Genomic DNA, 14751 nt, shown 5'->3' with positions numbered 1-14751 from the left:
TTCAGTATATTAGGATTCATCGTTGAGGCCTTTAGGGAGGCTCCCCACAATGAAACTCTTCATCAAAGCTGAGATTCTCCAGATCTTAACACAATGAATTCTCTCCCTGCACTCCTCAAAAGAGTAACAAGTAAGGAGCAACACAAAACACCCTGGAGAAAATGAAGTATAAGTGAAGTCCAATCAAATGAAGGGTCTTGGTTTGACTGTACACCTGGGAGGAACCCTATCAATGAGCTATAGAGAAGTCAAAGTAATGTTTGTAATTGACAACCAGAAAAAGGGGGGGAAAAAAAAGCATAAGAACATAACAGATAACTCTTAAAAAAAGGAAAGTAAAACCTACAGAATTCTGCTGGAGAGTACACTTTTGCCTCCTAATGTTGCTGCAGTTTGGTAAAAGAGGCAGTCAACAGATAATAGCTGATTTGTTTAGAAACACCCAACTTGGATTTTCAGAAGGCTTTGACAAGGCCCTTAGTTCTACATTTGTTCTCCTTCTTTTAACTGTAAATGATGAATCATCCCCAACACTTGGTGAGTTTAGAAATCAGTACCAACAGCCAGCTTCAGCAACTGACTTATTGGAAATAGTTAAAACTGACTGAGAAATCGTACACCTGTGTGATAAAAATCACAGGAAACTCAGTGGCGCACCTGATGAATCACTTTGTCAGAAGACACGGAGTCTGTCAATACGCTTTTCACTGACAAGCACTTCTTCTAAGAGATCCTCTGTGGGTCTGTAACTGGTTACAACAGCTGACACCTGAGAGCACCCCTGGGTGAAGCACTGTTTCTGTTTGGCCTGTTCTAACTCTGCCCTGAGTAACTGCTGGACACAGCAGTCGGCCAGCTGTGCTCATCAGAGGAATCAGCATGGCTGTCCCAAGACAAAATAGGGAACAGTAAAACAGATCAAAGGTTCAGCACATCTTTGCTATAAAAGCTTGGAGAAGCGGTAACCAAGAAAATACAGCACAGTAGTCTAGAAACTCACAGGTGACACGTATGAAGCTTAGATTGGACGGAATTATTCACCACTCTCATAGCACAGCTGCAGCAGGGCATCAGATGACACAGAGCCTCGAATAACCACTTGAAACAAAACAAATAACTTTTTTTTTTTTTTTTTTTTTGGTACACTGAAGAGTTTTTCGGAACCTCAGCTCCCTGTAGAGGTTACCCTCCGGGCACTACCGGAGGGTAGCTACCCAGCAGCCCAAAGCACGCCGTACCGCAGCCTCAGGCGCAGCGCCCCAGGCCGGCCCGGCCGCGCAGGACACACCTCCGGAAGAGCCGAGCCGGGCTGCAGGCCGGCACCCCGCGGGCTCAGCCCCCGCCCCGGGGGAGCCCCGCCGCCCCCCCACGCACCGAACTTCCCCGGCGTCCGGACGTCCACGGCAGCCTTGCTGTCCATGCCCTCGGCCGCGATGGCCAGCAGCTGCAGCGCCTCGTCGTAGCGCACCTGGACGTGCTCGAGGTGGCGGCGGGCGCTCCGCTCCACACCGCTGACGGTGACCAGCACGCGGTCCGCGCCCGGGTAACGCTGCGGGTCGAGCGGCCGCACGCTCACCTGGCACGGCAGCCGCACCCGCAGCCGCCCCCGCGGGCCGACCACCAGCGTCCATTCCTTCAGCGGCTTGGGGCCGCCGAGCTCGGCGGAGCTGCTGCAGCCGCGGCACCACCCGCCGGCCGCCCTCAGCACCGACGGCGCCCAGCGCGGGGACAACGCCTGCATGGTGCCGGCAACGCTGCCCCGTCCGGCGCGGCTCTGGTAAACAGGCGGCGGCCGTTGGCAATCGCCCCGCCTGCCGCGGAGCCTACTGGGAGTCGTAGTTCGCCGGTGGCTGGAGGGCGCTGAGGGCTCGCCGTGCTCATTGGCTGAGGAGCGAAGGGGGAGGGGAAAGCTCGGCCGTGTTCTTCTTGTATTGGTCAGCGGGAAGGACTCTGCGTCCAATTGGGAGCCAGGATGAGAGGAGGGCCGGCAAAGGGAGCAGGAGGAGGCGGGCCCGTGTTGTCATAGCAGCAGGACGCCGTGAGGCGGAGCGCGCCGCGCAGGTAGGGCTGGGCGGCGGTGGCGGCGGCAATTCGTGGTTCCTACGGTGATATTTTACTGAATTCGCTACAAATACGTCATGTAACAGTTATCCTGAGAGTGTATACAAGCAGGTGGGGAGCCGCGGAGTCCAGTTTTCGGGATTCAGTGCCTGCAGTGTAGGATAGTTATAACGGGGAGGTGGGGATGCGGGCGTCGCTCCTTGTTTCGTCTCAAAAATCGTTAAACGAAGCACAGAAAGGTCCAAGCTGGCACATGTTGGGCTAGTATAGAGAAAGTCAGGGAAGCCGGGACAGAGCTGCAGTGTGCTGCAGTGCCGCTAGGGGGCAGCAGACGCAACAGGTTGGCCGCCTCTGCCCGGTGGGGGCTCCATGACGCGTTGAACGCACCTCCCGCCGCCTCACGGCGCTCACAACCGCTGGTTGGTCTCTAAGAATGCTCAGCAAGCATCGACGAATGTCAGTGGGTGCCCTTGTTTCCACACGGAGGGATTCAGTCCCACACCTTTAGTTTGGACGTACTTCCATGTCAGATGCCATTCTGACGGGCTGCCCCTTTATTGCCGCTTGTCACGCAGCAACAAAATGTAACAGGGTGTGGGTGGGAAGGTTCAGACTCTGCTGCCATACCACCGCCACCTGCCCCTGCCGTGGGCCAACATAATAAATTAGCAGGCACTACTTTCAGAGCAGCCCTCCTCTACGTTGGCTGTAACATTGATTCCGCTCCGTATTCAGTGCTCCCTGCAGCTGTATTCCTGCTGGTGTTAGCTCGTGCTGAGGTTCCTATCTGCAGGAACCCGTCCTTGGAGCTAACACGCAGTGCTTGGGCCAGGTTAGCCTCACTCAGAGCTGGCTGTTCATTCGTGTTTCTCCAGCTAAGGCTTAAGAATTGTAGTGTCAGGATATAACTTTTTCAGTTTATTAAAAATTCCATGCATTTCTACTGTAGAATATTTGCGTGGCATTATTGTCATCTATTTTTTGTTTTGTGGTTGGCAATTTATATTTTTCTGTATCTTTCTGAACTGCTTCCTCGAGCCCTCGGGTGTTTCAAGTCATGAGCAGGGCTTGGTGGTTAGGGAGAGCTTGTTTTGTTTGTTCTCGCTTGGTGTTTCAGTGTGTGCGTAGTGATGGAAACAGTTTCTTCTCAGGGTACAGAGGTTAGATTTCAGGGTTGTTTTTTGTTTGTCGTGCTATAAGAAATCTTCTGAGGAAATCAAGTTCCTCATGGAAACCAAGTGAAAAGGGAAGTGACAGTTCTCACCATTCAAATCGTTCCTATCTCAGCCCTATCTAACTATGGCTCCAGCAGATGAGGTCTGTGGGTGGCTCAAGGTGATTCCATTCTAAACAGCAGGGACTTGAAAACAAACAGAAACAATGGAATTCATAACAGAATTGTTAAGCAATTTAGGTATGCAGTGCACTATCATCTCCCCAAAATAGTTGTCTTTGTAGTTGCGTGTCTAATCAAAGTACTCTGAATTGCGTGGAATAATAACCAATTGTAACTATGTAATTTTAATTTCAGTTGTTGCTTAATGTCGGTATAGCTTCATGTTTTAAAGACACAGCCTTTAGTGCTGAAGCTTTGCCCAGTTAGTACAGATATCCTGCTATTTACTAGACTGTAAACTTTAACTATAGGAAAGAAGCATTAGGAAATAAGATGTTAGGAAATGAAAAGAAAATCACTGTGCCATTGAATAAATCCCAGTACTCCTGTGTTACCAATATTATCTCCTCCCTCTCTTTGATGAGGATATGATAGAACTGGAAAAGACTTGGAGAAGGACGACAATGACAGCAGAAGGCAGAGAAGGACTTTATTACCAGTAGAAGCAGGTAGGTTGGGTTTCTCTGCCAAGAGAAAGGATTACCAAACAAAGAGACTGTGCTGGAAAACAAGTGGCATAGAAGGGTTGAGACTATTCAATGACCCATCCAGTAAAAGAACTAGGAGACATCAAGGAGCCAGATTCAAAACAAACAAAAAGAACTGATTGTGGATGTCATGCAGAGGTAAGATGAGAAACTCCAATCTGCCAGATTTTGCAGATACTGAAAGTTTTGCACAAGTTCAGAAAAACACCACAGATTCTTCTGTCTGCCCCCTGGCATCCAGTGCTGGCTGAAGGTATGATGAGCTAAACCAACTTTCATAGAATCATAGAATCATAGAATCACAAAGGTTGGAAAAGACGCAGAGGATCACCCAGTCCAACCATTCACCTATCACCAATGGTTCTCACTAAACCATGTCCCTCAGAACAACGTCCAAACGTTCCTTGAACACCTCCAGGGTCAGTGACTCCACCACCTCTCTGGGCAGCCCATTCCAGTGTCTGACCACCCTTTCAGAGAAGTAGTATTTCCTAACGTCCAGCCTGAATCTTCCCTGGTGCAGCTTGAAGCCATTCCCTCTAGACCCTTTGGGTCTCTCTAGGTATCACTGCTCTGATGTTCCAGCTGAATTGCATAACTTTTTTTCTGACTAATTCAGTGCAAAGGGCTAAGCCAGTTGTCTCATTCTCAGAGCCATGTTTCTTTTTTTTACATTTGTGTGCAAAACTAAGCAGCATGGAGATGCGGATAAATATCCTGTGTCATGCCCAGGAGCTTGGCTGAGGTTCTGTTCATTGTCTCCCTGCTCTGGGTGCTGCCTCTCAGCCAGCAGGACAGATAGGAATGTGGAGCACATTGGCTAACTTCCATCAAAATTAGCCATTTTATCTCATACCATTGACTTAAAAATAGTAGGCTTCCTTAGCTGATTTTGCCTGAGAAAACGGTCCTAAAGCCATTCCTCCTGCAGATCAGCACTGAGGGAGAAGGAAGGTATCTCCTCCTGCAAAGGAAGGCAGTGATACCCAGCATCCACTAATGTGTTTGGTTCAGGAAGGAGATCCATGTCTATGACCTTGGTTCAACTTAGTGTGGATTTACACCTATCCATTTAAACTTGCCTAAACCTTAGCTTTGTGCTCTTGCATGAAACAAGGAAGCCTTTAGTGGTTTATGTGTCAGTCTACACCAATTTAACTAACTTGGCTTAGCTGTAATGGATCTGTTTTCTGAGATAACACAATTGAGACAAAGTGTAAAGTGTTAATGAAGTGTAGTTCCTCCAGCAGAGGCTTTTATAAATTTGATGTTTTCTTAATAAGTCTAGCTGATGCATCTTCATACATAGAGCTGTATCTCTTCATGTTCAGAATGAAATTTTACTGCTTTTACTAATGTTACTACTTCTTGTAGTTGTCATTTTAGAAAGAGCCAATACAACTAAGCACGACCTTTCAGTACTTTTGTATTAACACAGCTGATTGCTGGAGAGGAACTGAAGTGAAGGTGCTGGAGTTCATCTTGGGAATTTGCATTCAGACTTTTATTGCTGTCCTGAAGCAATTTCACATGATCACAATTCACATATCACAAGATATGACCCGGGTTTTAAAACAGGCTTGTAATTCTCTTCCTCAGAAATTCTCTGTGTTGGTTCAAGGTCTTGGTGTTATTTGCAGTTCTGCTGTTTAAGAACATCCATATCTATTGAACTGCTCTGTAAATTTAGAGAGCATTTCAGCTTTCATTTCTATTTGAATTAAACTGTTTATCAGATATGGCAAAAATACTGTTTTTCCACTTTATTTTTTAAATGTAATGGTATAGTGGATAGTTGAAGAATGCTAAACTTCACATGTATTTTGTTACAGTACTACTTGCTAATATTTTGAAAAGGCAAATCTATTCCCTTCCTTCTTAAAAAGCAATGGAGACTGGCGTTTATCACAGTAGCCAAGGCTGTCTAGTCTGATGGGTCTGTATTTGTGTCTTATCATTATATTACAAACATTTCAGATTCAGATTTTGTTCTCCTTTTGCTCAGCAAAATGGAATCTCTGGTGATAACATTTTTTGTGCTGTCAGACTGTGAAGAAGTGTTAACCTGGGTCTTTTTTTACTCGCATCAACTCTGTTTCACATACAATTGCAAATAAAGATGTCTACACAGGTGAAGCTCTCAGTCTTTGGCATTGCTCTGCTTAGAGCTTTTTTCTCTTTTCACTCTTTCTAATTTCTTTCTAATTTCTTCCAGAAATGTGTACAGAGGCACAAATAAAGCAACAGCAGCCATAAAGGTGAAATGTGTATTCTCAAATATTCAGCAATTTTGTAGATGAGAAGTAAGTCTCATTTTATAATTGCGTGTATGTACAGTGCTTCAGAGTTATTTCTTGGCCTCGGTGATGTTTACAGCTGTTTCACAATGTTTTGACTCCTTCAGGAGTGATCATGAAATTGCTGTTTCTTTTTTTTCATACGCAAATACAGCTGCTGAAGTCTCTCTAAAAGTCAAACTGTTCCTGAAGGAATTCCAAACAGCACTGAACAAAGTGCGGTTTACAGACAATTTGTAGTCTACCTTTATAGACAAGTGATTTTTCAAGAAGTGGCTGTGCTAAACAAAACATTTTTGTACCATTTTCCCGTCACAGCTGTAAAAAGAAATCACATTCTGCTAACTGTCAGTTTTCTGACTTTGGAATGCAATGGTTCTTTCTTTGGAGAAAGCTGATGAATACCATTAAAATACTCACAAAAAAAATTCCCTCATTTTTACTGTGGATTTTTGATTTATAATAAAAAGGATTTTTCTAAAAGGAGAATAACGACAAGGCTAGATAATTTGATGTGAGTTCAGCATTTTGGCATCTATCAGGATCCTGTTCTATCATTACTGCGGCAGAAAATAATGTTCTCTGCAAGAGTTGCTTTGCGTAATAGTTACCCTAGAAAGAACTGTCAGAGTCAGGTGAACACTTGCAGTCATCATCAACCTTTCTCCCCATATTTTGAACTAAAATACCAAGATAGTGCTTTGTCTGTCCACTGCATCTAAGGCCAACTATAGTGGACTTGTGGAGAAATGCTTGAATTCCTCTATGCGTATCCTGTCTCTTCTGCCTTCTATGTTTTGCTCTACAAACAAGCTCTGGCTCTCTTGTCTTGCTATGGCAGGGCAAGACTTCTGTGTTCCAGATTTCATGATATATCTACCTCCTGTTCTCAGATATTATGTCATGTTTTTTGCATTTTGTATGGCTTTGGTGTTTTGTTTTGTCTTTTTCATAATGTCATGCAATGACTTACGAACACGAATGACTTTAATGATATTACCCACACATGTCAGACCATGTCTTTTCCTCAAGAACTCTACATTCTGCAAAGGGGATCCCGTTCTGTGTATTGGTACCCCACAAGATCAGGAGATGCAGCAAAGGGTGGGCATACGTGGCTGGAGAGGAGGGGAGACAAATTCTTTGATTAATACTATGGAGACAACAGAGGAAAGGTCATAGGAGTTATACCTGCACCAGTCCCACCTACCTGGGGATTTTGTTTATAAGGCAGAAGCTGAAGTCTCCAATTAACAGATTTTCAAAACTCAGATAGTGAAAGGCCTGAGGAACTTGATTTAGGTTTGAAGTAAGCTCTGCTATGTGGAGGAGAGATGACTCCTGAAGCATTTTCCAACTTAGAGCTATTATTCAATGCCTGTCCTTTAAGAAGTATTGTTTTACATATTCTCAAACACTTATGTACAGACAACTTAGCCAACTGTGGATTTTTTAAATACTCAAACAATGCTAGAGGGATAGTGCTGTCTCCTAGAAGTCTTTTGGGAACTTATAGAGACATCCAAATTGCTAACATTCTGGTTTCTGTTGTTTGAATGTGGGTTTCACATGTAGATATTGTGTTCTTTGCACTACATACTTATCTTGCATAGTCACATGTATCCCAGGACATGATTAACCAAATTTTGGTATTTTGTTACTTCCTAGATCTCCAGAAAATGAGTCAAGCTGGTGATGAAAGTTCCAGTTCCGATGAAAAAGAATTGGAAGTCGAGAAGGAGCAACCTATCTGTGCTTTAGCTCCAACAGTATATACCCGAGATGAAGGATCCACTGATGTAACATCAAGTCCTGCATTTCAGTGTTTAGATGAGGTATCATGTACTCTAGTTTTCTTAGTTACAGCAATGCATATTGTGTCAAAATCAAATAACTGAAAATGTATATTTTTTTGTTAATAGTTGAAGCATTTTTGTTAATAGTTGAAGCATCTGTAGCTTTTCTGTCTTCTCTTATTTTTGTTCTAAGGCATAAGAATGTTTTATGAAGGACCAAGCATATACTTCTTGCTGGAGATGGTGTGTCTAACGGATACCCACATTACTTATTTCAGGGAGTGTGGCTTTAAGAGGTCGCCATAGAGACTGTTGCATTGATACTAGATTAAATCTTGGAATATCTTTCAAAATTTTTCCACATAAAGTATCTTGTATCGTTTTTTTCTCTGAATTACTAGCTAGTCACTTATACCTTTGTAGCAGTAAATACTTATTAGAAGGAACACCTTTTGATATTAAGATTTATTTGAGAACAAATATAGCCCTTCTGGCAGTAAACCTTCCAGCCAAACCAGTCTTGTATTTCTCACGAAAACAGCAGAAATTACAAAAAGTCAAGCTTGCAGAACTTACTCGTTTTTTTTAATAATACATAGTAACAGTGTTTAGTCATGTGGAGTGGGGAAAATTATTAAAAGCTTGCTAGAGGTTTGAACAAAAGCCCCTCAGTCCATCATGACTTGCTTCTTTCCATCAAGCATTTTTATTTATCACTAAGATGACATCAAATACAACTCAATACTTCCACTGCTGTTGGTTAGAGGACTGTCATACATTCAAAAAATGAACTTTCCACTTCTTCCAGCCTTTGCTGTTATGTCCTTGAAATAAAGTCTTTTGCTCTAGCACTTTTAATTGGTTCTCTTGTCTTGTGTATCTTAACTCATAATCCTGTTCTCTTCTGGTGTACGCTTTTAGAAATAAGTAAATCTGTGTGACATTAATACGTTTAATGTCTACACATTCTAGTACCTATTTGATGAAACAAATATACCACTTGGATAAATGCTACATAAAGATTCTATACATTTTGCTAGTTAATTTTGAACTTTGTGCATTATGGACTAGATATATGCAATTCTATTCTTAAAAGTAATGTGAATATATTGAATTTTGTCATGTCCATTATCTCAATTTTAAGATATATTAACAAATTTATAAAACAAATATTCTACTAGTAACTAGCTTCATTAAAATGATCTAAAGCTATTCTTTCTTTCTATACTTTCGAATTGCTTTCTTTTCCAACAGATGTTACAATTGTACATTTCACCTCTGTCTGCAACTCTCTTTGTCTGCTATAACAACACAGGAGATACTGAAATTGCCATTTGCAAAGAAAAATCTGCCAAACATGACACAAAACTGGTATAAATGCTCAAAATGAACTAGACCAGGGGCAATGGAAATAAATCACAAACAAATTGCCCACTGCCCACTCTCACAATTTCTGTCCTCATAATTTTGCCTCTTCCCTGTGCTGAAGCAGCATTATTTCCCACCAGACATTAATTACTTTCCTTTCTTCCACCTGATCCAGGCTCCTTTAATAAGAACATAAATGAATAAAATAAATGTCTGCATGTCTGTTACCATAATGATGCTGCTGGTATTCAGTGTGTAGTCTATTACAATCTCCAAATCCTTTTCAGATACCTAGGCCTTCCTCCCAATTAAGATTAAATCCTACATATAAAAAAGAGCCCTACTCTATACATCTTTTCAATTTAATAGTAAATCATCGACTGCTACACTCTAAGGACAGTTTTCCAGCCATTATATCTTCACAAAATTACAAAGGTTAGATAAAATTGATTATCTGCTTACATAGAATTATAGAATCATAGAATCATAGAATGGCCTGGGTTGAAAAGGACCACAATGATCATCGAGTTTTAACCCCCTTGCTATGTGCAGGGTCACCAACCACCAGACCAGGCTGCCCAGAGCCACATCCAGCCTGGCCTTGAATGCCTCCAGGGATGGGACATCCACAGCCTTCTTGGGCAACCTGTTCCACTGTGTCACCACCCTGTGTGAAAAACTTCCTCCTAATATCTAACCTAAACCTCCCCTGTCTCAGTTTAAGAACATTCCCCCTTGTCCTATCACTGTCCACCCTTGTAAACAGCCATTCCCCTTCCTGTTTATATGCTCCCTTTGAGTACTGAAAATATGTTGTTTCATCTTTCTGATTCAAATCACTATCCAAAACTCAGTATTCTTCAGGTTCTTTAAAGAAGAAGAAATTAGTTCAAGAGACTAGGATCTTTTTATTCTGTCTGGTTAATGCTGTTTATTTATAAGTACATACGGACTACTTGAAGGGAGGTTGTGGTGAGGTGGAGGTCAGCCTCTTCTCCCATGTAACTAGCAATAGAATGAGAGGGAATAGCCTCAAGTTGTGCCAGGAGAGATTCAGATTGAACATTAAGAAATGTTTCTTCTCATGAAGAGTGGCCAGGTACTGGCACAGACTGCCCAGGGTGATAGTGGAGTCACTGTCCCTAGAGGTGTTCAAGAAAAGTTTAGATGTGGTATTGAGGGATGTGGGCTAGTGGGAAATATTGGTGACAGGTTGGTAGTTAGACTGGATGATCTTAGAGGTCTTTTCCAACCTTGGTGATTCTATGATTCCATGGAAATCCTGTTTTTCTGGAAGAAAAAAAAAAAGAAAGGATAAAAAGTGGTGAGAGGGTAACTTCCCCCAGTTTGGGGCCTTTTTCACTTGTCAGCAGTTCTTGTTAAGTTTTGTTCAAGAGGGATCTCTCTAAGCTTTTCTATGTTGTGCTTTCTCTTTCTCTTCCTTTTGCTGGTGTGCTCTTGGCTTAGAAAGATACTTGTTAGTTCTCTCAAAGGTGTACATCCATTTTTAAAACAATTTCGGAAAATGTATCCTACAATATTTATCATGCATATCTTTGTAGAAGACACTACAAGAGAGTTATTCATTCTGCAAAATGCTTCTGAATAGAAATGACTTTATTATTTACCGGAGGCAGTGAATTGGTACCTTATTTGGAAGTTACCACAGTAATCCCTTTCTGCTAATGAACACAGTCCATTTATGTGCTAAATCTGAAGCTGCGGAAGAACAAACTCCTTTGGGAGATTTCTCTGGTTGGTCTGATGCAGACTGGTGTACTCAGTATTGTAGAATGATAACATGTATTCTGCACCCTATTTGAAGGCAGCACCATCTGTTCCATTTGCACTGCTTTTTTTAATGCAAATTGTCATTATCATGTGATGTTACTTTTTGCCAGTGTCCAACCATCCCATTGCCCACCACCCATCAGGAAGGAGAAAGGGCCTTCCACAATGCTCTGTTAGTGACTAGCAAAGATTTTTCATCACTATTTTGAATCTTTGAAGTCTTTCTGACGTTAAGGAACTGAGCAGTGTGTTACCCCTGACTGCCAAGAAAACTGTTATTAAAAGTGTTAATATCTGTTAACCAGATTCCTGGTTCTACTGGAAACATATAGCAAAGTCTTTGTGCTTACGAAAGGTGGAATTATGTAGTGACAGAATTCTCGGAGTTTCACTTCTGCTGATGTGAAGCTGATTCATATGGGTCTGTTAGCTGGAAGAGCTTTAAAGTCACAGAAAGACGCATAGGGTCAGTGCTTGAGTATGCTTCTTTTTCATCTGTTATTTGAACTTTGGCTACAGCTTTCAAATATGAAAACTAAGATCTGATATTTTACATATTCTTTTTTATTGTATTCTAACGTTTGACAATGCCACTCTAGAAAATGGAGCATTTTATTTATGTTTTTAGTTATCTTTGCTAAGAAGTTGGTTTTTAGTTCATTCTTAACTCAGGTTAAAAGGCAAACAACTTTATTTTTAGATAAAAATGTTGGTATAACTTTAAATGGAACTTTTCCTACAAAAGCTAGCTTGGTAGACTAAAATAGATTTCAGAAGTACATTTCTGTAACCACAGCAGTGGCTTATTTGTTTCAGTACTCCCTAGATGTGTATGTGCTATGATATATATATACATATATATATACATAAAAATCTTAACACAGCCATTGAATGCAAACAACATTTTATAACTTAAGCCGATCCTGGCGCACACCACGTTACGTGCTTCAAGGGCTTCTGGCACAGCAAAAGAGCTATATAAATATGCTGGCACAGACAGGGAGGACAGATGTTGCCTCCACCTCCACCCACAGGAATCTAACTGTTAATTAAACAAACATTTTTTACTTTGTTTATATAGTCACTTGGAAAGTCAGTTAGGGATGATAATGTGGCTGTAAGCTTTCAGCTAGTAAGCAATGTTCTGCATAGTGAGTGTTAAACTCCGATTAGTGACTGTGATGGGAAAACTGATCGCTCTAATTGCTGGTAATGCCTATCAGAAGCTGTAAAGGAGTGGGTTGAATTTACAGATGCCTTTAACCAACACAAACAAGAACAGACTCAACGTAGTATGCTCTCTCTATAGAGAGATTCTTTTTGCCAGGTGAAATTGAGCACAAATAAACCCTGGTGGTTGTTGAATATAATGAGGTTATCACAAAGCAAGTAGTATTTTGGTTGATTATCAAACAGCATGTTTGAAAGTGAACACCCTTGTCAATGTGTTGTTATTTTTTGCTGTCAAGTACAGATCCTGTACTTGAGGATCTAGAGGAAATAGCTCCTGAAGGCAGTGAGGCGGAAGGAAAGAATAACCTGTAACTGCATTCTCCTGCTCTTTCACCTTTCCACTGAAATTTCTGAGACTCTTGAGACTTTAAAAGACAAGTTTATTATTGTCTTTTGTTCCAAAGCTATCTCCCTCTCCCCCTATTCTCACTCTAAATATGCATTTGAGACCAGATATCCCAAACTAGGGCACCCTTGTGCTAAAACTGGGAGACTATCTGGCTTGGCTTAGACCATTGCTGTCAGCACAGCTGTGTTGAGAGGAAGCCAGAGCAATGCTCACTTTGGTTATGTGTCCAGCCATGGAGAGTCATCACTTTTATAGATCTGGTTATTTACAATGTTAAAAAGTTGATTTCTGGTTTTCTAATTCAAAAAGTCTTTGTGTCCAAATATTCCTAAATGAACAGAGCCTGTAAGATCTGAGTTAAGAAGAACTAATTATCTTTTGGTTTATAGAGGCTAAGCTGCAGAGGTATGCACAGGAGCTTTTATGCTCTGTCCAAACAGAGGAATGGGAATTTCTGTTTCTCAGGGTGGATCTTATTTCTCTGTAAAAGTCATAAATTCTGTGTAATTCTTAGAAATCAGCATGTAAAACATACTTATAATTTTCTATTGTGTAATTCTGAATGCTGGCATACTGTTTGGGTAGAAGTGTACCACCAGTTAGACCGACAGTTTCTCTTAATTGTGTGGACATAATTAGGTAATACTGGGATCAGAAATAGATGGTAAACAAGGACTTAAAAAATAACTGATTCACATCCTAATCTCATGACTTGTTTGAGCATTGGATGTGACACATCATCTTAAAACATTTTCTGTTTCTGGTTAACACTGAGGCTGATGGCCAAATTCACTTCTGACAGAAATATTATAACTCCATAAAAGCTTCATGAAAGCTGTGAATGCAGCCTGGCTGCTCAGTAGGTGGAGTGTTTGCATTTATCAGGGACTGTGAATGGAGTTTTTCTTTTAAACATATGTCAGCATTTTCAGGCCCATGGATACCAGATTGCTTTTATTTTATCTCTTGGAAAAAAAAGAGGACAAAACACATTTATAAGAATATATTTATTTATTTATTTATTTATTTATTATTATTATTATTTTTGATGGGCCAGTTTTTTAGTTCTTGTCTTCTATCTATCTCTATAAAAACTTAAACACCTTTGCTGTTTTGGGGTTTTTTTGTATGACGTGCATAACATAGAAATTAAGTTAATTTGGCACTTTAAAACTGATTTTGCTTTAGGTCACAAACATGGTGTTCTAGGTATGTGTTCGAGAACCATCTGAATTTCCTTCATAAATAATTGTACAAATGCAAATTTATTTTCCACTGAAGTGTCACACTACAAGTTGCACTTAAATCGTACAGAAATATCTGCTGACTGCAGTGCTTCCCCAAAAACACAACTAAGGGAATATATTTGCATAGAAAGGACATTACAAATACTTAAAAAACAATCATTTCAGATCTTCAGCTCTTCAGGTTTTGCACTTGAGTCAAGGTAATCCCAGATAGGTATACAAGCTGTGAGAAGAACTCCTTGAGAGTAGCCCTGAGAAGGACTTAGGGGTTCTGGTTGATGAAAAACCTAACATGAGCCAGCAGTGTGCTCCTGCAGATCAGAAAGCCAATGGTATCCTGGGCTCTATCGGAAGAGGGGTGGCCAGCAGGGACAGGGACTGTCCCTCTCTACTCTGCCCTCACAAGGCCCCATTTGGAGTACTGTGTGCAGGCTTGGGGCCCCCAGCACAAGAGTATGGGAAGCTTTTGGAGAGGGTTCAGAAGAGGGCCATGAGGATGATACAAGGGCTGAAGCACCTCTCCTGTGAAGATAGACAGAAGGAACTGGGATTGTTCAGCCTGGAAAAGAGACAATTGCAGGGAAACCTCATTGCAGCCTTCCAGTATTTAAAGGAAGTTTGTAAACACAAGGGAAATCTACTTTTTACATGGCTGGATAGTGATAGGACAAGGTATTAAACTAAAGGAAGGGAGGTTTAGATTAGATGTCAGGGGGAAGTTTTTA

At 41.5% G+C, this 14751-nt stretch overlaps 2 protein-coding genes across 12 annotated transcripts in view; one reads left to right on the top strand and one right to left on the bottom strand.

Annotated features, from left to right (window-relative positions):
- The window catches only part of FAM185A (family with sequence similarity 185 member A), a 39812-nt gene extending 37996 nt beyond the window's left edge, over nucleotides 1-1816 (bottom strand). For both annotated transcript variants that reach the window (XM_015275768.4, XM_046900513.1), the window contains exon 1: nucleotides 1375-1816. In XM_015275768.4, coding sequence (XP_015131254.1) covers nucleotides 1375-1741 — 367 coding nt within the window. In that variant the 5' untranslated portion in view covers nucleotides 1742-1816. The remainder of the gene's footprint in view (nucleotides 1-1374) is intronic.
- Nucleotides 1817-2019: 203 nt separating this feature from the next.
- The window catches only part of CCDC146 (coiled-coil domain containing 146), a 72881-nt gene continuing 60149 nt past the window's right edge, over nucleotides 2020-14751 (top strand). For 2 of the 10 annotated variants that reach the window (XM_040665642.2, XM_015275760.3), the window contains exons 1-4: nucleotides 2020-2061; nucleotides 3823-3906; nucleotides 6161-6248; nucleotides 7911-8077. In XM_040665642.2, the coding sequence (XP_040521576.1) occupies nucleotides 6242-6248; nucleotides 7911-8077 (174 nt within the window). In that variant the 5' untranslated portion in view covers nucleotides 2020-2061; nucleotides 3823-3906; nucleotides 6161-6241. Of the gene's footprint in view, nucleotides 2173-3822; nucleotides 3907-6160; nucleotides 6249-7910; nucleotides 8078-14751 lie in introns of all 10 variants that reach the window. The other 8 variants (XM_015275761.4, XM_040665633.2, XM_040665635.2 and 5 more) reach the window with 8 other exon arrangements.

Source organism: Gallus gallus, chromosome 1 (genome assembly GCF_016699485.2).
Source record: "Gallus gallus isolate bGalGal1 chromosome 1, bGalGal1.mat.broiler.GRCg7b, whole genome shotgun sequence".
Taxonomy (NCBI): domain Eukaryota; kingdom Metazoa; phylum Chordata; class Aves; order Galliformes; family Phasianidae; genus Gallus; species Gallus gallus.
The sequence above is the reverse complement of the archived record's forward strand: the minus strand, read 5'-3'. Positions and strand labels throughout refer to the sequence as shown.